General features: G+C 43.9%; 1 protein-coding gene across 1 annotated transcript in view; it reads right to left on the reverse strand.

The window, feature by feature from the left end:
* The window catches only part of ccdc102a (coiled-coil domain containing 102A), a 63,021-nt gene that overhangs the window by 23,985 nt on the left and 14,603 nt on the right, over positions 1-24,433 (reverse strand). Inside the window, exons 2-6 of the mRNA XM_088939298.1 lie at positions 16,975-17,688; positions 14,314-14,531; positions 10,133-10,241; positions 7,371-7,487; positions 3,733-3,942 (exon numbers count right to left, since the gene is read on the reverse strand). Coding sequence (XP_088795424.1) covers positions 3,733-3,942; positions 7,371-7,487; positions 10,133-10,241; positions 14,314-14,531; positions 16,975-17,613 — 1,293 coding nt within the window. The 5' untranslated portion in view covers positions 17,614-17,688. The remainder of the gene's footprint in view (positions 1-3,732; positions 3,943-7,370; positions 7,488-10,132; positions 10,242-14,313; positions 14,532-16,974; positions 17,689-24,433) is intronic.

Consider the following 24,433-nt stretch of genomic DNA (forward strand, 5'->3'; position numbering starts at 1 on the left):
TATAGCTTTGGACTTAAATCCCATTTTAAAGCCAATCTCTTTTGTAAAAAAAAACAGGAGTAGAGGTAACTTTTATAAAAGAGCTCTATTTAAAAGGTCTCATCTCCGAGACATATACCTAAACCTTGTAGTCATGTTCATTATTTAGCTACCTGGGCTTCAGAGTCCAATGTGATAAGTTCCAATTCTCTTCAGAGAGATGTAACACTGTCTGCTCTGTGATAGACCCACCTTGCTACACTGTGTTAAAACAAATCAAAAGGACACACAGCACTCCTGTTCTGCAAAATAATTAAAACAAAACGCTCCCTTGGCAGGTACACAGAAATTATGCCAAAATCTTGAGGTTACCTTCAGCGGGATTGCTTTCATGTTTCTGTTCTGTCTGGGAATGATTCTGCATTTCGGTTATGCTTCACGGAAACACATCATTGCTCAGAAGAGGTTGTACAACCTGTCTCGAGTCGGACAGATATCAAAGAAGCATTTGTATCAAATGATATCTTTCAAAAAGAAGACAGTTTTTTACCCCCCCCCCACCCTCATGGAATTATACCTGTCCAGCAAAAAAGAAAATAAAATAAAGGCTGTTCAGGAGAGAAGAGAGAATTCAGCCTCTGTTTCATTCAAAGAGGAGACTGCAGTCTTTTGCACACACGTTCTGTTAACTGAATTTGTAGGCAAACATTTTATATGATTGAGGTGTTCTCTGTCTACATCAAGAGCATTAAGAAAAGAAAAGTACATTTTGTCCCCTAGTTTTTTTTCCCCCCACAAAGAACCACTCTGTTTAAAGTGCAGACATATCCTCATCGACGTTCCACAAACGAAAATGGAATGATCTGAATTTTAAAGCTCGGTTTAATGGAATGGAAATAGCCCAGGGAATTGGCAGCTTTTTATATCAACATAAAAAGACGAGCAATTAATACTGAGAAAGGCTGTAACAGTTTATCTGGGTGTCTTTTTTTACTGTTCTTCGTATAATTTGAGCTTGCCCCTTAAAAATAAAATACAGATTAAGTCATCATAGCTATTAGATCTTTTATTGAAATCGCTGTCTGCCCGATCATTTAATTACTAACTTCCCACAATGTAGAAGCACCTTCTGCAGCCTAGACTCTTAATGCTTTGAATGTAAAGCACAAAAGGCACTTCAATGAAAGGCAACTAACACTGTCTTTCATGTAAGAACTAAAATTAATTATAGAAATTAACAGGACTATGAAATAAAGATCAAATCAGTGTCATACAACATTTCATCAGGACTTCTACGCACCTCAAAACAGTTGTGTTACTGGCAGCCACAACATACAGAGACTGCAGATTTTCCCAACAGGAAAGTGATTGGAAATTAATTTGAGTCACCAATTGACTAACTGAAGTCAAAACATCCATCTATATCTATCCATGAAATATCACACAAGCAGCTTTAGATGTGCTGCTTTTCCCTTTTCTCCTTTAAGTAAAAACAAACAAAAACACTATTTCAGAAGAAAGCAGCAAAGCAGTTGAAGGAGGAGGTCCGACAGCCGAAATATTTTTTTCTTTCTGCTTTTCAGAGTGGAGTCAACCTCTGCTTGTTCCTTCATAGCCCGTACACTGACACAGCTCCCCGGTCAAACCTCTGCCTTCGGATACTTAAAATTAAAAGCCATTTCCATAAAGAAGGCAGACGGGGTCCCCACAACCATCAGGACGGGCTCTGATGCCTTTCTGCCCCTCACTCCAATTCAAGTAGGGGCCAATACAACTCGAAACCATCACTTCTGCAGGAACGAAGCAGATTCATCAGCGCAAGGACAACCTTATCATTGCTATCTCCATTCGACCTTTACTAATTTCCTAAAGCTGATCCATTTTCAGGTACATAAAAATACTGCGACCTGGTCTTCCCTTCTCCATCTTTCTTCATCTCCTCGGCCCACACACTTGGCTTTCCATAAAGATGCTTCTACATCTCTGCACGCACTGTCTGCTGCCAGACCCTCATCCATCTCTATCTAACGGCGTGTCCGTGTCCAAACTTTTTACCCATTGCCCAAAGCGCATTCCTGCAGAAGACATCAATCTATATACCTGCCGCGGACTGTTTTCTTTACTCTGTACCTTTATGCATTTTTTATCAATCTCACTTCATTTTGCCTGAGAGTCTGTGTTGCGTCTTAATCTCCGCATCTGTTTCCGTCCTCATAACTCAGTCCATACATCCGTCTCAATAGCAAGTGCAACCCGCATTAATCTCTTTTACCTCTGGATCTCATGTTATCCTCTGTATGACAATGATTTTAATTTCTTGTTTGTTTTCACGACTGAACAGTCCTATGCTGGTATTACACATTTTTAACTATTTGGAAGAGGCACACCCTGTTTGAAAGAGGCAATTCCAACGCTACAGATCTATAAAAGGCTTTTATCAGAGCAGAGAACAGCGGTTTTATTTCCTCGGTATTTAAATTGGGAAAAGCAATTCAAATCAAAGAAATCCTGCCTACATTTCTGGATGGGTTTTGCAGTTTTGCGATTTTATTTCATTGATCCCTTTTATTAATCTCAGTTTATTCTTGTCTCGGCTCCTGGATTATGTCTTAATCTCTGTCTCGGCTGCAACCTTCATAGCCTGCTCAATATATCAGTCTCAGCTACGGGTCACGTTAATCACTGCTACCTCTTCATCTCCTCCCCCGAAGGGTCTTCTACACTAGCCAGCTTCTATAGCCTCAGTAGCTTGAAGACCCTTCATTCCTACTGCCCACTGATGGAAGGAAGGATGGGGGAGTAAGAGGAAATTTGCTATCATGTTCTCTTGAGTCTCAAACTCCCCAAGCCTGGCCTTAAGTCAGCTGCTTGGCCGCACCCTGAGCACTTGGAGAAAAGCGGGCTGGGAGATTTATAGCCTACCCCGCGAAATGCTTTAAGCCAAGCCTATAAATCGCCCATTCCTGAAACAGCTCAACTCCTAATGGCACTCATAAACCCTGCCAGTAAGTGTTTTTTATTTCCTAATAGATTTCTTTAATAGATTCTTATAAAGGCACACCTGGTCTTGCAGATTACTCACTGGACACGGAGATATAGCTGGACAGAGAGTAAAAAAAAAATAGGCGCCTTTGGTGAAAGCAAACACTTAATGTCTCGGGCAGAGAGGCTCAAGATGGAGTCTGGACGTCCCTGCTTCACCTTTCTCAAAGCAGACTGTGCATTGACAGCCTTTCTCTATTTATGGCGCGTGGTCTTCAAGCGAGAAGAAATCTATAAATGGGGATGCTGATGACTGAACTGAAACCAGTTCTGGAACTGCCTAAAATCCTGTGCAATGTACTAACTGAGAGTACTTCATGAAAACATCACTGTGTACATGTGTACATTATACACATTACTGGTGTACAATGTGGTTCTCTAGCAGTACAAAAGACAGGGGGAAACATCCATTTTAAGCAATCATGGCCGGGTTGGTCTGTTTTCTCTTTTATTTTCTCACTGCCACACCTGCCTGGGTGATTCAGAATTATCGACTGCTGAACGAGGTCTCTGAAGTTCACCACTGAACAGCCCTCACAAGGCCTTCAGTGGGAAGGGACCCTAGGCCACGGTCTTTGCTTCTTCCTTTCTCTTTGTCTCTCAAAGTGCTAAACCACGGCATTAGAAAACCCATTTAGAAGAGCGCTCTTCCTCCACCGAACAGTGGTTCATTATTCATCAGCTCAGGCCTGCGGCCCGCTCCGCCCTCACCTTGTTCCTCTCGAAGAGCTCGCTCTGGATGCTCTTGAGGTCGGTGTCCAGGGCGCTGGCCGCCTGCCTGCGCTTGCGGGCCAGCTGCTCCTCCAGGTCCTCGATCTGCCCCCTCAGCTTCTTGTTGTCCCGCTCCAGCGTCAGCTTCTCCGTCTCCAGCCGCTCCCGCCGGCCCCACTCCGCCGCGTTCTCCGCCTGGAGCCGCTCCATCTGAGGGGCCAGCAGCACAGGAGGGGACACAGTTAGAGAGAGAGCCAGGAAGTCAGAGGTCCAGGAGAGAGAGGGATTAATGGATCAGCCTCGTTACAGGTACGAAGTGGAAAATGAAGCAGTCTGGGCTCTCCAAGCTGCCTAGCCTAGAGGAACAAATGATTACAAGAAGGTATGAAGCACGCATCGTGTCAAATTCTACTGGCAGTGAGACGGCTGTCAAAAATTCACAAACTGCATGAAAGACGGCTCTAAAGAAAGATGTGGTAAAATCATTAAAAGCCCTCAATTTTAGTTCCAAAATATTACAAACTATAAATGGGGGGAAATGTATTAAAAAAAAACTAGAGGGAAGCCATGAAAGTTGTTTCGGACGTTTAAGAGAGAAGATGGGCAATCGTCCCCTTTCTCTGCTCTGTCTGGCAAGCAGTCAAAGACATCAGAAAGAATGTCCTGTTTCCCAAAGATAACTTCCTAGATCACAGCGGGGCAGACTCCCTCTCGCATGGGAGAAAGTTAAATCCGAGATAAAACTCTCTCGGAAACTGGAGACGAGCGTTCAGGAGCCAGGCCTACTTCAGGGCTTTGGAAATGTGCGATGCATCTTTTGAAGACACCGAAAAAAGGAGAGGAAAAACCGCTTTCAGCATGGATGAAAGACAATATTTCACTGTTGCTCAGCCAGGAGAATTTCTGTTTGTGTCACTGTGCTAACAAAAAATAACAACCAGCAAGTTCTGAATAAAATACCAACCACAAAGTGTCCAAACCACCTTATTTAAAAGCAATTTCAACTTGGCATTATATTTATGTCAGTGACTGCAAAAATGTTAATGTATGTAATGTTTTGGCTACCACTGAAGGAAACGGTTTCTTCATTTAGTATGCTGAACATTGATCAAAGAATATAATAACTATTACTCTGACACTTGTAGAGATTTATTTTGGCTTGAGTGGAATCATGCTGCAGGATATTTGTACATCAGACAGGGTTAATAAGACTAGAGGGCGATAATGGAGGGACTGACCTTGATGAGGTCCAGATGGACAGACAGAGCTTCATGCAATGGCTCTGATACAGATGAACTCACAGCGAGGGTTAGATTCAATTAACATTTTGGCTGTGTGCGACATACACACACTCACTCAAAGACTAAGAATTTTTAGGCTATAAAACAAAAGCTTAAGAGTGATAAGACCTATTTTTGTTTTGAAATTGATCCACGCATCAATCCCAGTTCAATCAAATAAACACAGGCTTGGAACAGGGTGTGTATTTGTGCAAATTTTCCTGACTCTTCAATCAGACGTTAATGTCTTATACATTAAAATCTTTAATTAGGCTCTTCATCTCTTAGACGAAGTAAGGCCCCTGATGAATGGCGACTTTGTGAGAAACTCCTGCCCAGTATGTTTGGTTGTTTCAGGGTAATAGCTTGATTAAGTGAGGCACATTTTCAACTCAAACAAATGGTATATATTGACATACAGCTTACTAAATGGCTGGGAACTAGGCTTGAAGTAGGATTAGGCTTAGCTTTCCCACAAAAACTCAACATTTGTTGATGCTATGGCTAAGTGCAAGGGCATAACATACACAAAGAAAAAGTAATGTTTAACTGTTATTATCATTGCTTTACAGATGTAAAAGGTCATTTACAATAAACTGCTCCTATCATAAAGAGCATTGAAAAAATACCATTCTACTTGTCAAACACTCTTATTATTTTTGAAGTGCTTTTGAAGTGTAACCATGATAAGTGAAACCAAAGAGTGTCGGTGATTCTAACCCTAACCCTAGCTCAGCCCGAGAAGCCGAGCTGAGTGCTCATTCAGAAGACCAGCAAGCCTGGGCCCCAGTTCTGCACCAGCAGCCAGTGCTGCCCCAGACTCCAGCAGACTGGCAAGGCTAGCTGGCAGCAGCAGCAGCTTGAACCCTCCCAGGGCCACCTCGCACCCCCTGGCCAAGAGAGCTCCCTTCACAGACACTGATTTTTCCAGGCAGTTTGCGTAAAAGGATTGCATGTTGTAATCCAGCCTGTGCTGACAGCGATGGATTGCGCCGGACAAAATAGAGAGGCAGTGGAGCGTGATAGCTCCCGCCTGCTGGGGGAGGGGTTACACAGTGCTGACACACCCTGCTGGCCGACCCAGGAAGGTCTCCATCGCTCTCCCTACGGCCTCCAGATTCACCCCCACTCACTATTCAGTCTGTCCGCGTGGAGGCATTTTTCAATTCTGTTGTCCTTCAACACTGAAATTGTGAGTGGCTGCATTATGGGTAAAAAAACACCTTGTGTTGCCAAACATTGTGCTTGCACTTGATAAAAAAAAAGCCTGCTGTTATCATGGCAGGGCAAGGGGTCTGTTGTCGTGCCCCCCATGGGCATGTCTGATCTCAGGATGGGGGGGGGGGGGGAATGCCATTTTCTGTCAATAAAAATAATAAAGGTTTTCGTTTTATTGCGATCCGCATTGACATGGATGACGCACTCTCAGTGTGAAACAGGTTGTTGCTAGGGTGTTAGCCCAAAGAGTGTGTCCATTTCAGTGTGCTGAGAGCTTCAAGTGCAGCTTTTGTTGATGTATTTTCCCATCACAAATTATAGCCCTGGAAAGAATGCGAGGGAGGGAGAAATGACAGTGAAAGGATCAGAGGCCAACGCCTGAGTCCAGGTCATTTCAGTACTTGGCTTTATTAAAATCTGTTGTTCTTCCTTAGTTCTTACATGCAGACTGCACATCAGCAAAACAATAAGAGTACAACAGTCCTGTATGCATACACAGTATTAGGCAATATTGCCGACTGGTCATTATTTAAAAAACATGCAGTCTGACAAATGATTGTTTTACACTGGGAGGAATGTTTTTGAAATCTGAAGCAGTTCGCTGCACACGCTGCAAGCTGAACGCTGGAAAGAGAACCAGGAAGACATCTGAGCAGGGGTCCCTATCAGCCGAGGCAAGAGAGCCACTGGGAGGGGCATCAACAAAAAGCCATAGGCAGGCCTGCCTATTCCTAACTGGAGCCCCGAGAAAAACTGTCTGGCAAAACAGCCTGATCCCCACGCGGAGGAGATGCTGAAGAAGCTTGGAAATAACAATGCCATTTACAGCGCCATTTTCTTCTGCCTCCCCTCCTTAATCTGTAGACCGCTGCATCTTTTATTCCTGCTTCCTGCAAAGGCTAAAAATAAGGACCCAAATGCTTTTGTGTCATATGATGCAATTCCTTAAAGTTGTCTACACAGCGGGAGCCCCATGATAACTGCATATACAGCAATGGAACCACAGGTTTTTACTTGAACTTGGGGCGATCTACTTCATGTTTCTGAACAAATGAGAATATGCGTGCTTCCCGAAGGTCAGTTTTTATTTTGGGTTTTTGGAGGATATGAGGACACCCACCCCCTAGTCCCGGGCCTCACCTCCACACGCAGCTCGGCCAGTTTCTTGTCCATGCTGGAGCGGGCTCCCAGCTCATCCTCCAGGTCCTCCGACATGCGGCCCAGCTCGTCCTGGTGCACCTCCTTCAGCAGGTTGAGCTGGGCGGGGATACGAGAGAGAAGAGGACCCCGTCACTGCACCGAGTCTGAACACTGAGCACAGTCTCTGCACGCACGCATTCCCTGGGAGTCCTTGAAACTCCACGGTAAAATATACACATCTTAACTTCTCCAATCTCAAATGTGGTCAGAGAAAAGCAGAAAAAATATATGAACATATGACTGTATATAAATACTGAATGCTTCTTCTTCTGGACATTTTAGTATTCAAGACTAGAATCTTAGAATAAAAAGTAGGCTATAAAGCTTGGAATTAGATTCCATCTGACCAATAAAGAACTGAATCCATTGGAATGCGAGGCTGCATTCAAATGGATTTTAATTTTCGAAACAGAACAGGTGATTTATAGTACTTATAAAGTTAGTCTATATCAATTAATAATAACTATAAAGTACATTTCCATATATGGTGTTTTTTGTCTTGGAATATTCCAAAGCACCTTAAATATATGAGGAGACCCACTTCTTCTACCCCTGAAGAGTAGCCCCCAACTGTAGGCGTGATGCGTTATGGCCATTTTGCGTCAGCTGCCCTGCTACTAAGCAGATCAGGTGGAGGAGCGAGAAATTGCTTCACCAACTGAATTAACAGGGAAACTCGGGAAGGCCAGATTGCACAAGTCCAGAGTGGAATTTAGCCAGGACACCAGGGTTAACACATCAACTCTTACAAACAGTGCCGTGGGATTTTTAATGGCCGAGTCATATGAAGCACAAGACGTAATTTAATTACAGTAGCTTTGCAACCACAACCAATGCCACCCCAGAAAGCTACCAGTTAAAGCGCCGGGGTACAAAGGCTGCAGACCCAGGGCCTGCGGTCCCATGCTGGCCTGCTCTGCTTTGCCTTCTGTCACAAAGCCAGACTCTTCAGAAGAACAGAAGGTTACAAACAAGGCAGGCCGATTTTGCCCATCTAGTCCATTTTGTTGCGAGAAGATAAGTCGTCCAAAGACTCATCCAGCTGTTTCTTGAAGGAAGCCCTGGTATTGGTTCGATGAGCATCTTGGTCCATGCATGCACAATCCCTTGGGTAAAGAAGTACCCCCCCTGTTCTCAGTTTTAAAAGCCTTTCCATGCAGTTAATACTTGTGTCTTCTGGTTAGTGTTCCACTATTCATTCTTTAGACGTCCAATGGAACAATGCCTTTGATGACTTGGAAGTCATCCTTCGTAATCCTCTCTGTTCAAGGCTAAATAGGTTCGATTCCTTCAGCCTGTCAGTGTTAAAGGAATGTCAGTCCTTTTCCTGGGGACAAGCCCTGGTCTGCTCCATACATTGCACATAGCTGTGTAACTAATTCCCACTGGAAGAGGGACAAAACTAGACTAATAAAGCATGGAGACATTGTCAAATCCATTATACCACTGGGACCTGAGAGCAGATCTTTAACTGCGGTTCTAAAAGGGCACTTCATTTCAGACTAAACATCCAGCCTCACGACATCACTCGGCCTTCATCCCAGTGGAAACACAAAATGGCAGGACAAGTCTTCCCAGGGGCACAACTAGAAAACTGTTTATTCTTTTTTTCTTTTTTGGAGGCGTTCATTTGAAGTCATTACACGGTTACAAAAAATGTTACTTAAAAAAAAAACTCTCCTTCTAGCGGATCAAAGACAGTTTACCACAGGATTTTAGATGGGCCTCGAATATGTTTTCTTTACGAAGCAGATTATCTAAAGTGGTTGGAGACTGAATTGATAGAAAAGCATGATTTGGCTCCTGAAAATCGGGTCTCCTTTCATTCTTGAAATATCATCCCTGATGTTGACCCCACTGGTAAAGTAAGTGCTGCTAGTGGCCTGTACTTTTAAGGCCTCCCTTTGACACAGTTTCCTGAAACTTGGGAGCCCTCTTCTGGTCACCACTGTGGTGACCAGAATATATATTTTGCAATAAAAAAAATTATACTGTTGTGTTTAATGGCATAATTATCCTGGCACAACATGGATATGCGCCCTATCATTAATTATAGTGCAAGTCTAATGTTAGTTAATGCATAATTTTTGTGCTCAGATATTATGCTTTGTTTCAAAAGGATTTTAATTACTAATTGCTTTAAATTTGTAAGCAATCATGCTTTAAGAAAAAAAACCAAATACAAATAGTGGAATAGAGTAAAAAACAAAAACATACTTCAAAGAAATTAGAAAACAGGTGTTCTATTTTTATCTTCTACTAGGATATTACAACATCCTCACACATTAAAATGCACTGGATACTTTAGCTGGATACTTTATACTGCACTGGATTACTTTAGCATTTTCACTGTAATAAGCATGGTTATATTTCCAGTAGGATCCGTGGCAGTCTCTGCAAAGGGACATATATGTGTATTCAACCCTGGTGCTGAAGGGCCAATGTGTCTGCAGGGTTCCAGGAGAAGCTGTTAAATTGGTCCCATTAAGACTGAAAACCTGCAGACATACAAACCCTCTAAGATCAGGGTTTGACACCCCAGGACTCTGGAATGGCACAGCAGAATTTTGTTTTGCATCATCGGTCAATATATCTCAGGGCTCCAGATATAGGTGTACGAATTCCATGTGTGTTTTAACTCTGCTGCCAAGATTAAGTGCATGTGTGGGGGGTTTTAATTCTCCAACTGCTCACTCTCTCACCTGCTTCAGAGCCTCCTGTTTGGACTTATTAAGCTCTTCGTATTTAAGTTTCCACTGGCTGAGCTCTGTCTCCAGCTTCTCGATGTTCTTGCTGAGAGATAGCTTGTCCCTGCCGAGGACAAACACATTGCTCAGGCTTTAGCTGAACACACAGATCCCGCTATTTAGCATGCAGAACAGGAGCTCAAGATTCCTGTATATAAAAAAATACATACAGTACAACCCCACTTCCTTAGGTACATGCTGCATGGCTGTGGATCAATAAGGCAAACCGGAGCAGGTCAATGTTTACACCTGATGACTCCTTGTTTCACAACTATGGAAGAACCTGCCAGACTGACACTTTAAAAGAGATGCTGGAGAAAATTAAATGGGGAGCTTTAATGTAAAAAACCATCACTGTTCCACCTCAATCATTCACCACAGGTCAGGTTGCCGAGGAGCTGCAAATGAATCAATGTCACTTAATATCCACTTCCAGTTAATGGAAATAACTGAGGTGTCAGGCTAATGCCTTTTTATGTCTGCCTATGAGGCAAAAGAGGAAACGTTCTGACTCCAGCTATGCATGCGTTTATATTTCATCTGTGCGTTCCACCAGGAGGGGGCGAGTTCACAACAAAGGCCATCAAGCTCCTGTTTTGACTCGTTTTCATAAATCACTTCAAAGCCCTCCTCAAGCACAGGCAATTAGCACAGCATCTGTCTGCATTCATCATAGACAGGCAGCCTACGTGAGTGATATGGATCCATGCGTCAAAAGGGCTAGAAAGCACACACTGACACATGGGGATAAATTGATGTTTCAAAAACAAAAGTTCAAATCTGTTGAGAAGGTATCATCCCATTAATTTACTCAATTATGTTGTCACCTCTGAGTATTTCAACCCTATAGCCATGCAGGAATAACCTGTTAAGATATATAGCTAGCTCTTTCAAGCACTACTCTTGAATTGGAATAGAAGGTACTGTCCATTCGCAGCTCTGTGTTATTTTACATACCTCAGCAAAGGCCCTTTAAACAGAATTCTCCATGAGCAGAGACATTAACTGGCTTTTGAAGAGCCGTTTTCTTTTTTGGCTTAGTGTACCAAGTGTTTGCATCCATCAAAGCAACCTGGTTCCATATTTCTGCAAAGAAAGCCTACACTATTATCACCCAATATGTTAATGTACAGCAGCCTGCACTGCAAAATTTGCAAAAGACAAGAATAAGATCAATAAAGAAAGCATTACAAAACAAAAATCACTTATGCAGTTTGAACGCCTAAACTGCACCAGCTTTATCTTCAACAAGATAATTTTTTTCTCACCAAAACATGGTAATTTGTTTCCATGAAAAATCTGGGCACTTATCCAGAGAGCCCTAAACGTCATTAAAGAAAGTCCTACCACATCTTGTTTTTGTATCTCAGATCACAGCACTTGAGAAACCGGGATTAGATTCCAATGGGAAAGTACACAGTAATGGACATTCGTTACTTATTCCATATTTAGAGACACAAACTCTGTAGTACAGGCATGCCCTTTTAAAACTAGGTGGCCTATTCAGACAGCTGTGTTGTGAAAATGGCGTACTGCAGAGAAAAGAAGTGGCAGAGACATCGTGGAGAGATGGGTTACCATAACCAGTGACAGCAGCAGCGTGCCTTCAGACACCAACAGGTGAGCCATGGAATTTTGTATTTTGGAGGTATGAGAAAAATAAAAAAATAAAATGAAATACTGTTTCTCTGGGATATGTGTTTGTTACTGGAGGGCAACACACCCAAGATGGAGGTCATGTTCTAAGACCTGGAAATCACGTGAGGCGTTTCAAGGACATAAATAATGTCCCAGCGAGAGCTCCACATTTCTGCCAGTTTCTGCAGGGACGATGCAACTGCACATTTTTAAGTGTCAGATTAAGCCTTGATTATTTTTGCTTTCTAATATTAATCGGATTGTGGTCGGGCTGCTGACATGTCGGGGGCGGGGACAAAGATGGTATGTGCCACAAACGTTTTATATGCAAGCGTGCCTGGCATAAGCAACAAGTCTACCCACCAGGTAGTTAGAAACGACAGTTTCTAAGATGATGCACATGTGGGAGAACATGGCACAGAGCTGCACAATGTTACTCTGCAGCAATGGCAGGTTAGATTTCCATTTGCATCTTTTGCATGTCATTAGCAGACCTTCACTATTCTACTGTGAAGCTGGTACAAAGCTGTGCTTTGAGCGCCCTTGTCAGAACATAAGAACGTTTGCACACGAGAGGAGGCATTCAGCCCATCCAGCCTGTTTGGTAGCGAGTTGTTAAGATACTGAAGGATCTCATCCAGTTTCTGGAAGAAAGCCACAGTACAGGGATCAGCCGCAGGGCTGGGTAGCTTGTTCCATACTGATACACACAGGAAAGGACCCAGCCTGTCCACCACTGAAGTGCAGGACCCAGCCAGAGATAAGTGTCCTTGCCTGTAGCCCCACTACATAGCAGATGAGGTGGAGAAGAGAAAATTTGGGCCATTTAGCTTTAACTAGAGGACAACTGGAGGACCTGAGCTAGAGACCAGTGAAGATGGAATCACCTTCAGCAGGAACAGCTACAGTATTTAAGCTAAGAAGTGGTTTAGTTTGGAATGAAGCCAGAGGATTCTAGTTCTCTAGGAGATTTTTATGCTCGACAACACTGACATATTGACTATGCATTCCTAAATAATTCATGAATCGGGAAGGTGTTTTGAAGTATCTCTGGTGATGTCGTCTATTTTGCTGAAGTACTCATGTTTTAAACTGTTACACATTCTCCGTGTTTTGACTTTTTTTAAAAGAAAAGCAAAAATGGCAACCTTGGGTGCCTTCTCCTTCAGCCACGCTGCTCTGCATCTCAGTCTGCAGATTGGTAAAGATGTGTCTGACACCAAAAACCCTCCGAGGAGATGTCGCGCACAGACAGCGGCTCAGCTCAAGAATGCCAATCTCTCCGTCTCTCGTTTGATTAGTAAGCTCCAATTCAAGCTGACTGGCCATCTCGGCCTCCCTCACTGGCACGGCTAACCTTTCATCCCTTCGTCTTGAGAGAAAAACTGCAGACTCAGAACAGAAGGAAAACAGTAAAAAAAAAACACGCCCTTGGTGCTGTATACATGGGTTTCCACTGCGTTTCACATCAAAGCTCACTAATGAGTTGAGAGGCTTATTTTCCGCCGCAAGTATACAGAGCTCCAGGGCTGTATTATGGATTGAAGACTTTGGTTTTAAACAGCCACCATGCCTCAGCACAGACTACTGATCAGCAAAGCCCCCACCCAGCTCTTGTGTCATCACCACTTCAGTGACCACTAAAACTCTGCCCTGGTATCATTCAACTCAGCCGATATCATTCAAGGAGTCACATTCATTCCTCACTCAAGCGTCTCCTTGGTTTTTATTTAAAGAATTTGGAATTTCTAATGGTTTATTTTCACTATGGAACCAATCTCGGGTCTTTTCTTTTCTCAGAAAGCTGCTAATTCATCCCATTTCCTTCAAGACTCTTTTCAGTTCATCGCATCTACCAGGAGACGATGCCAGTGAAGTCTGTCTCCATGTGTAGCTTTTTTTGGCTGGAAATTAAAATTGGTCCACTGACAAAAGAAATTAAACTTGAAACACTAATAATGTGAAATGGTACAAGCCCAAAGTATTGTCTCAAAGAGACATTCGTTTGCAAAAATACTGCAAAAAATAACAAGACAACATCTGCCCTCTGTAAACAGAATTCACAAGCAATTAATGTGAACATTCACATTACAGTTTGTAAAAGGAATTAATTCAATCTTCCCCTTTAAAATTATTCTAAAAGGCAATAACCATATACCCACAAGACAAGCTATAAAACATTACAGAAGCTCCAATGTAGGCTTACAATAACAATTTTAGTGACATTTCATGAACAACAATTTTTACATTTGACTAACAGCAAGACCTTTGGTGTTCACCAAGGGCTACAACCGGGGACACACATTGTGCATTAATTCTGCTGGACATATCTGACTGAAGTGGGTTTTTACAATCCCTAATGAGAAATACACATGCCTTCACTCTGTCCAGCTACCTTGTCACCATTTCCTACTAAATTGCTGTCTCCATCCTCTCTTGTCGCACTTGTCCCAATCCTACCTAATCCCACAGATGCGTCAATCTTAGCCCCTGCTTACTCTCTTTCCTTGAGCAGGACCTTCTGTGATTCGTCGAGGCGCAGCTGGAGGGCGGTAACCTTGCTGGTGTCTTCCTCTAGGATGGTGATGTCATCCCAGAGCAGGCGGCTGCGGTCCTGGCGGCTGAGGGCGGAACGGAGACTGCTGGCACTGCGCCCATCCCAGCTGTCCGGTCCCTCTGCCTTCGCCCGCAGCAGGGACTCCAGCAGCTCCATCTCCTGAAGGCCAGAAAGACAGAGTCAGCTTTGCTGCTTCTAGGTGGCTCGCTCACTACATAAGCTACTACTCGGATCAGTGTGCCGTTCGCTCAACTCTCATTCCATTCATCCTCCATCCATTTTCTAACTGCTTCTTCCAATTTGGGGTCGGGGGGGGGGGCAGGGCCTATCCTGGCAAACAACAGGCACAAGGCAGGGTACACCTTGGATGGGATGCCAGTCCATCACAGGACAAACAAAGACACACACACACTCACTTCAACTTTCTCATAAGCCAATTAACCTACCAGTATGTCTTTGCACTGTGGGAGGAAACTGAGGCAATTAGGAAACTCACACGAATGCAGGGAAAACATACAAACTCCACACAGACAGAACCCCAGGTCCGGAATTGAACCCAAGGTTCCAGCACTGCGAGGAAGCAACGTCAAATGCTGTGCCACTCTGCCACCCCGCATCTCTCATTTTCTTCAAAATGATTCAAGCTTGAACTGCAAAGGCTTGATGAGCTGTTACCGTGGGCAAAACGGGTACAGGTGTCAGATTTTAAAAGTGTTAAATAGGCTCCAAGGAGTCTGTCCCAGAAAAAAAGCACTACTTCTTAAAAAAAAAACAACCCACATGAAATTCCAGAAAGGTTTTGGCTTCATTTAGCGACAGGAAACGCAAGGGAACTACTGAACCTCTTGAAACAGTGCCATTCTCTAATGCTGCCCACAGGGGTGAACTTTTAAACTTGGCTTTCTTGGATATCTATGAATAACACTGTGAACAGAAGTTCTGACTTGATTTTGCTTTTGTAAAAAAAAAAGTCCTGAAAATTTAAGCAACAAAAAAGATTTGAATTAAGGACAATTTTTGTATCATTTTTCCCCTATCCAAAATGAAATTTAAAAGGTCATGAAAAACAAAAAGAACCAGCAACTGCATTCGTAATACAAGTTTAGGTCTTTCTGCTCGGATACAGTTTCAAAGCTCTGGCTTTCAAAGGACAAAAGGGAGCGTTCCATTGCCAAATTCCTACACACACAAAAAAAAAGGAATTTGACAAATTATCTCTGATTGAAACCACCTGCAGTTACAGCATGCAACCACAAGAGGCCTCTGCATGTAAACAAATCATTCTGGTTAGGGCATGTGGAAGCGTTCAGTCTGAGCCTGTAAAACAAGCATGATGAGAAAGGAAATGGGATAAAAGTGGACTCGGCCCTTAGAGCAGAATTATCGTCCCAAATTCTGTTTATTTAGCACAAGTTCATTATTTAAGAGAAACAAGAAACAAACTTCAGGGGATGTTGATGAAAGATGTGGATGGTTTCAAAAACGGTGCAGCGAAGATGGGATTGCAAAGCTCCTGCATCTGGTTGGGGCCCGTTTGCATCTTTTCCACTCTAACTCCTTGAACTGTTTGCTATCAAGAATTTCAATCCATTTCATTCTAAAAGTCACGGGCTGCTGAATGTCACAGCTTGCTTATCTCCGATCAAGATGCTTGCGCTACCTGTAGCAGTGGACTGTGCTCAGAAACGACCGGCCCTTCTGCGCCCGTCTCTACATCTCCCCCAAAGTGTGCTGGTGCTGGATTGAGATACTGTTCTAGCGCTCTGTCTGACACTTTCAAGCCAGCCAGACAGCGTCGCCTTTCAGGAATCGTGGACAGGATTCCTTCGCCAGCCCCTGAATTCGCTCAGAAGCAGTTTCGATATCGAAAACCAGTCTTCCCATCCACAGCAAACCCTTGATCACACACAATTCTGCCTGCTGAAACAATTAAAAAAGAGAGCAGACTCTCTATCTGACCACGACGGGGGGCTGTCATCTTGTCTCTCTCACGCCTCTTCCCCGCGTAACACTGTCTCTCCTGCTGAACGCTCAGTTTCACGGGAAACAGGCATGGGATTTAGGTGCTCTCTTAAGTATACTCGGGATTCAAGGTACATACCATATAATAGTAAAACCAAATGGTATCAAGTTTACAAGCTGAATTACAATTCACTTGATGGTACTGTATTTGTAATGATAAAGGCAGAAAGCTTTAGGTGTTGTTAGCTGTTAACGAGTGTACCATGGATTCTGGGAGCCTAACCCCATACTCTCAAGTACTTACCAACTAAGGGGCTATACAGCAGCATAACCCCTACAGTCATCAAAGGAAACCCATCCTAAAAACGGACAAGGAGCTTTTAATGTGCAAAAACAAATTCTCTTTTCCCACTTGAAGGGTCGCCAATTCTGGTCTCCAGTTTCTTAGTGAAATACTAGATGAAGCAATATGGCCAAGCCATTTTGTGGCAAGCAGCAATTTACTGATACATGAGAATTGGGCTCCCCTGGGAACACAACTCTTCCCCTTTCCAGGCTTAAATTTCAAGACGGCGCTAGAGCAGGTAGGAACAGTAACTCTCCAGAGGACACTGGACAATTCGCAGCATCCACAACCCACCTTGTTCTTGTCGGGCTTCTCCGTGCCCACGTCCCGAACGGGCTCCTGCTCGGGAGAGCCCAGGCCCTCGCCCTCCCTCTCCATCTCCGAGGCCAGCTTGTTGTCCAGGGGCGGCGAGGACGAGGGGGCAGCGGGCGGGGCTGGGCCAGCGGGGGCGGGGCCAGCGCGCAGCCGCCCCGCCTCCTGCCTCAGCTGCTCGTTCTCGTTGGACAGCTCCTGCCGCTCCCGGCGCAGGCCCGTCAGCTCCTTGGTCAGGGCGTCCAGCCGCTGGCGCAGCTGGCGCACCTCGTCCCGGGCCTTGTTGCGCTCGGCCCGCACCTTGCTCCACTTCTCCCTCCAGTTGGCCGTGCAGTCGGACCACCAGCGCATCGTCTTCTCCATCTGGGCGGCCCGGGCCCGGGCCTCCTCCAGCTCCCGCAGGCGCAGCTCCTCGCGGCTCTCCCAGTCGCCCCCCTCGCCCACGCACACCCCCGGCGACAGCAGCAGGGGGGGGCTGGAGTTGGGGGTGCCGCTCTTGGGGCTGGGGGTGGTCAGGCTGTCCGGGGAGCGCACGCGGTCTGGAGGTGGGCCCAGGCCGGACAGGAGACTTCCCCCCGACCTGCTAGCTTCAGTCATGTGGGGACTAGGCGTGTGGTTCATGGCTGCTGGGGAGCTGCTGCACGAGCAACGGCCGTTAGGAGTCCATTTCCCGCCTCCGGGAGGTTCCTCGGGCAACTGTGGAGGGAAGGAAATCTCACTCAAGGCCCTTGCAAAAAATGACCTGCATTTCAGGTGACAGAATTGTATGGTTGCGTTAAATTATCACAAACTATGGCAACCCCCAGCAATCCACTTCTGAACATGAACAACAGCCTTTGAATCCTTGTGACGTCACGCAAAGGAGCCTGGGAATAGATGAGAGTAAGAGACTTTTGACCTCTTGGTGGGTAAAGCGTCTGCAGTCTTTAACTAAGACAACTTCGAATATGGCAAAGACATAGCTGTTTTATTTTGAACCCTTCCAGTAGTTTCATGGTGTTCATGAGTAACACCATGATGAACGTCTGCAGACACTTCTCCTCATCCTCTTCCCCAAAAGAAATTTTCAATGTCAAACAGCACAGTTCTCTTAACATCAGAAGCTCAAAATGCTCCACTACTGCAATTCTGCAAGGTTTGAAGAGTGGATGTAGTTCACATAAAGTACTTAATCAATCCTCATTCAAAACCCAAACAATCCTCACTCCAAAAATAATGATTCTATTAACAGATATACTGTAAGTGGTCCATCATAGCCTAAACATACTGTTCTTTTTTGTTGTAATGGCTTAGTAAACATCTCCTTCTTAAAGATACGAATGTTTAGTTACAATTTTATGAAACTCCTTTGCCCCTTTCAATAAGAACTAAAGACAAATTTAAGAGTTTTATTCACATTTTCACGAGCTAGAATAAGCCTGATCGTAGCTGCGATGTGTAAACCAGAGATCTCTCCAAATTCCCTGCTAGAAGGCTGTTTTATTTCTGGCTAACGATACTGAGGTCTATACTACGAAAGCTATATAAACCCATTCCAACTCCAGAGAACTATAAAGTGATGGTTCCTAAGCCTGGTCCTGATGGAATACTGTGTCTGCTGGTTTTCATTCCAACTGAGCTCTAGCTCAATCTCCATTGCTAACTGACAACTTAATTAACCTGTTTGTTTGTTTAGACTTTTATTTAACTTGCTTATTTGGTCAGCCCTGAGTGTCAGAAATACCTCCCGTCAACACCACAGTTTCCAACACCTTCAGCAGACAGAACTTTACACAGAGTCTTCTCAGCTCTGCCATTGCCATTGTTTCAGAATAAAAAGCTCCTACTAGTTAATGAATAGATGGACGACCGACTTTGGGGGCTGTAGCGGAGGTTTAGATTCTAGTCAGGAAGTTTAACTGCACAGCCATTAGATAAACAAACACAACAAGAGATTAAAACCTAAATACGAGAATCAGTGAAACGATTTGCCTTAAAGATATTGCACACTGATATCTGATGAAAATAATAGTTGAATGTGATATATGGTTTATGTATGAACATGGAAGAAGCCATTCTGTGTGGCTGAAGATCTACTACAATTTCATTACTAATTACCAAACACTACGGGGCCTCTTCTTGTTTTTAATCTTTTTTTATCAAAATATATGGTGAGGAAAAAAGCAAAGGGGGGTAAAACTATTTCCTACAAGAGCAGATTTAAACCCTTAATCACCAAAATGCAGAGGATGGCAGGCAATCCTAAGTGCCTTACCTATACAAGAAAAGTACCCTTTTGGTGTAAATGATTAAGGAGTAATCGCATTTGCCACTGTGAGATCTATGAAAGAAGCAGTTCACTTTTAATTTTCATCAAAAGCCTTCATCATGCCCATTTTTTCATTACCTAATCAAATATTCCTGCTCGTAAAAGGAAAGAAATGTATGGGGAATTACTTCACCGCATGACTGAACAACAAGTCTTATATCTCTGCTTCAAGGGGGCTTTTGATTAGTCCTGCTGAAAAATTGCCAATGCTAAACAAAGCCATTCGATGTGCAGTGCCTCAGATAAGGCACTTTTTTAGATTTGACAAATGCAGCATTAATTTAAAAAAATTCAGAACAAAAACTGCATACATTAAAGATGCTGGTTCCAGACAGAGCTTATTCTGACCTCCTACTTCTTTAATTTAGGGACGCCCTGTAAATGCTGGGGCAACTCTAAAACAAATTTCCAAATATCAGAGCTTTCCCGGGTCTCATGGTTTGCTTAAAGGATAAATGACAGAGACCGGAATGAAGATGAATGTCGCAGTGAGGTATCCATAGTGTGCCCAGTGTCATGAACGCTGAACTGAAAGTCTGACCTTGCTTCCTCGGGCTCGTGGCTTGTGAAGGGGTGCACTCTCAACGTGCTGACTCGTGTTTGTCTTGCACCTTGTGTGCACACCGGCTCTCTGCCCGCAACACCAGAAAAAGCAAATGGCTTCCTGTTATAGCAGGCACAGCACTCCATTGGAAAAAGGCAAACTCAACAAGCCCCTGTGAAAATCTCTGTGAATTGGAATCAACGAGGTTAGGGCACGGACAACAGTGTGCCAAGCGAGAAAAGTGAGATGAAAATCTTTTTTTTTATAAAGGCCTCCTCACAATTCACACACTTTTGAGGGGATAAAAGAGGAGGATAAAAGGGGATAAAAGATAAAAGAGGATCCACTGTTTGGTGTTGCAGTACATTGGGCTGAAGTACAAACCAAGAGAATTTCCCCTGTTTATATAATCTCTAGCACTTAAAGGCAAGGGCATGGGGCAATGGTTAAGACTCCGGACTGCTAACTGGAAGGTTAACTTTGTAACCTTGAGCTAGGTACCTCACGCACCTTGTGCCAGTAAAACACCCAGCTGTATAAACAGGCGCAAATGTCGCTTTGGAGAAAAGCGTCCGTCAAAAAAGCTCATAATGTGTCCAAAAGCGAGGCCTTGCACTGGATAATAGCAAAACATTTTTATTTTGTGCCACTATTGACTCTACCACTAAGTTTCATAACCAAATCCCTAATGGAAGTGTTGGGCATCTCTATCCCTCAAGCACACCGTTTTTTTTAATGTCTGTACTTAAGACCGGCTGTGAGAACCGATTCTTTTTCTCACCACAGCGGCTGCGGAATTAAGACTCTCAAACCGCACCGTGGTTCCGAAAACGGGATGTGTAGATTTTAAGAACAAATGCGCTCAAACTCCCTTCCCCCCCCCACCACGTTCTCAATCGAAATAAACACAAGCACACACAGGCTTAATAATGAAGTCTTCCATCTGTGGTCCAGACTTTTTCCTGTTTCCGTTCTCCCCTGGTGTGGAGAGGGGGGGAGACAGAAACAACATGCAGCAACAAGAAATAAAATCACCAAACTGTCTCTTTCTGCACCGTAAGAGGGAAGAGAAGGACACAAGGGATGAACAACTAAAGAAAAGGGAAGTAAAAATGTAATTAATGAAATTCTTTCCTCTGTCATACTGAAAGCACCGACACAGGAGAGGGCAGGAGGAAGGGGCACCATGAAATAAAGAGAGCTAATTACAGAAGCACTTCCTAGATTTGAAATCCCAGCGAGATGGGGGTAGGGAAGGTCACAGATATTCAGCACCATGGACCCTGCCTCACAACAGCTTTAATATTTAGGCTACAGTTCGTAATAAAGATGCTATCAGCTCTGCACTCCCCTCCGTATCCCTCTTTGGTCAAACTCACAGCTGCGCCGGATATTACCAGTTGCTCCGCAGGTAAAACAAAAAATAAAAAAAGGTTTTGTTCTTTTTTTTTGTGTTTTAACAAGGACACTTTTTGGTTTGTGGGCTGCGTTTGTCTGTTGCCGGCTTTTCTTGGACTTCAACGCAGCTCTGAGCTTCACAGTTGAGGCATGAAAAAATGAATAAGCAACAGCACCGCAACTTCTAGATAAAAGCATCCTTTGCAAATCGCGGCTGTGTGTACATTACTGCAGAAAGTTCAAGAAAATAAAGCATGCCTGTAACCTAAACATGCAGGACTCTGAATATCTTAACAATTCTCACAAACTACTGAGAAGGCTCTGATGCAAAACAGACACTACGTTTGACAACTTTTCATCCACCATGAAGGCTGCTGCAAAATATAAATGATGTCTATTTCATTATCAACAAGGAAAAAATGTCCATTTAATACAGAAAAACACCAGCAAATGAAGCACTGCAATAAAGAGAGCATCATTAAGTGGTTTTACTTATTTTCTCAAACACCACCAGGGGAAGCAGCCGACAGGCATTCTCTTCTGTTTTTATAGCTTCTCACATTGAATGTAATTTAAGTTAATGCATGACTTTGCACGTACAGTTTGCACAGACCGACAAGAAGGAAGGAAGATTAATAGACAAATTACAGCAAGGTCACTGCAATGCCACGGTCACCTAAAACAAGACAGTTCAAGATTCCACACTTAACAGAGCTCACAAAGCAGACTTTTACAGAAGCGAGGGTGAGCATCAGAGACAAAGGGGAAATAAGATGGACAGATTCGGGTTGAACAATTTGTTTAAACGGGGATCAATCAGGCTGCCCACAAGATAAATTCTTTTTTTTATATATATATACTGTATATATAAACGGAGAGCCGAGGAAAAACTGAGATGTGGAAAAGCCGAGAGCGAGGCAAGAAAAGAAATGTGTTCCGAATCTCCTGATGGATTTCCGTTCCAAGACAGCGGTATCACGGTCGAGCGCATTCAGAATTGAAAGATTAAAAATAGCCGTTTTTCACGAGGGAATTTCCTTCCGATATTCAATCCATCTGGAGAAAGCTGGGCAGACTGTGGTGCCAATCAAGGAGCAACAGGAAAAACTGGGCTCAGTCTTCCCTAGCCAGGAGCATTGTCTGGGTGACCACAAAGGCACCAGCCCCCAAATGAGAGAATTGTTTCAGTCCTCACAGACAATTCAGTCAACTGGCAACGTGGCAAGCCCACACAGAAGAAATGTGCAAGAGGCCTCTTTTCTTTAAAAGGCTATCTCAGTTCAGACTGACTGTATTACAGGCAGCTCCTCACCCAATGATGCAGCTGAAAGCTACAGTCCCTGTATCGCAACAGAGAAAATGAACTGCAGCACAGCTCCTGATTAGCAACACATGGCCACGATGTGAAAAATCGTTACACATTTATATCAGTGTTATTTTTTGCTGTGGGTCGGAGTTGAGAGACTGAAGTATTACACACGTGGCGGAAAATGAACGCCACAAAATTTAAACTTCAGAAATTCCACAAAGAAACTGAAAATCATCACGGGCAGCTACAAATGTTATGAAACTGCTGCAGAGACCAGCTGCTCCAGGACCGCACTGTACTTTTTAACAGCTCAGATTCAAGGAATTAAGGATGCGTAATGACACCGTGTGATGAGGACAGAACAGATCTCTGGAACTGGGAAAACTCCTCCTGGGTATTTTGCAGCAGAAGACTGTAAAGAGTGAAGTTTTTAAACATGCTTTATACTGATTACAAAGAGTGCTTTTCTATTAGAGGGCAAAAAATAAAAGAGAAGAGGCAACCTCAAGATTATGTTTCAGTTGTGTTTTGACTCTTGCGCTAGTCTGTGGTACAAACCTCAGTCGCACAGAAAAACGAGTAGCTGATTCTTTTCCTTCCTTTCCAAAAAAAGCAAGTCTGCTAGTTTCTCACCAGTCACTGCCTCGCAACTTAAAAAGTGCCAGTTTCAGCCAAAGCTCACAGGTTTGCAGAGAGACTGGCCTTTGTTCCCTTTTTTATACTGCAATGCACTGCCACATGGCAGAAAAAATGTAAAATGTCATTCGCTACAGCATGGGAACCTTGAGCACTGACAGAGCATGACAATCTCAAGATCCTGTGAACGTTCATTTGTGTTGACCTGTTCAGTACTGAAAGCCAAATAACATCGTGCCAGTTGCAAGTGGGCAAAGAGACCTGATCTCCTCTGAGCGAAGAGTATCAAAATACCCTTTCCAAAGCCCTGCGTAAAACTCTCGTGCCATATCTAACTTCACAAGAACTGCTCAATCAATCAAAACATCTAAATGGAGAACCATAGACTATGATAAAATACAAAGTTGTGAGCTGTTTGAAGACAATCAGTCCCAAGGCACGTTATACACCCTGTGCTTTGTACACTCCCATCTTGCAGCTGGTAACAGCTGTGTTGTGCAATGATAAGGGTCCATCCCTGAAGGGGAGACTACAGGGAGTGAAGAATGCACAGGGCGAGAGTCAGATAAGAGGCAGAGCAGGAGGTCAGCTCGGGTCACTGCAGGCCAATGGTGAGGACTGAAGTAGATCCAAAGCTATACTGACTCCACCCTGACCAGGAGCCCACTGCACATCTGTTTGGATATCAAAGTGTGTCTAATGTGAAGCACCACTCAATAGCACTAGACTAAACCAACAGCCGTTCAGTGAAGAAGAGTGAAAGCAAGAAGAATGGGTAGGAAGTAGAAACGAGAAGCAGTTTTTAAGGAGCAGTAAGGGAGATGTGGAAAATAACGCCAAGCAAGGCAACTAGTCCTATAATGTGCTTGTGCAACAGGGCTCCGTGGCACTAAGGAGGCTGTAAAAGTGACATCGCCACACTTCAACCCAAAACCGTATCAAATCCTCCCACGACTAAGAACTTAGTCTTTTAGAATAGATGACTTCTCCACTTTTTTCAAGTCTGCAGGCAACTGCGATCGAATCCCAGCAAGAACAGAGCCGCACTTCTCACAGTACTGCAATCCTGAACTGCACTCTGTATCCTAAAACAAGCCGCTCTGTCTATGTACACAGCGAACAAAGTATTTTAAAGCACCTGTCCCATGAGTTCTCTCTTAATGGCAGCAGCTAACACGTAGCTGGTTTCACCCTTTGCTGGCCAGAGCAATCACTAGTTTACAATCCTACTGAAAACCGGTGGACA

The sequence above is a fragment of the Atractosteus spatula genome, chromosome 21 (genome assembly GCF_055471065.1).
Source record: "Atractosteus spatula isolate fAtrSpa1 chromosome 21, fAtrSpa1.hap1, whole genome shotgun sequence".
In the NCBI taxonomy this organism is placed as follows: domain Eukaryota; kingdom Metazoa; phylum Chordata; class Actinopteri; order Semionotiformes; family Lepisosteidae; genus Atractosteus; species Atractosteus spatula.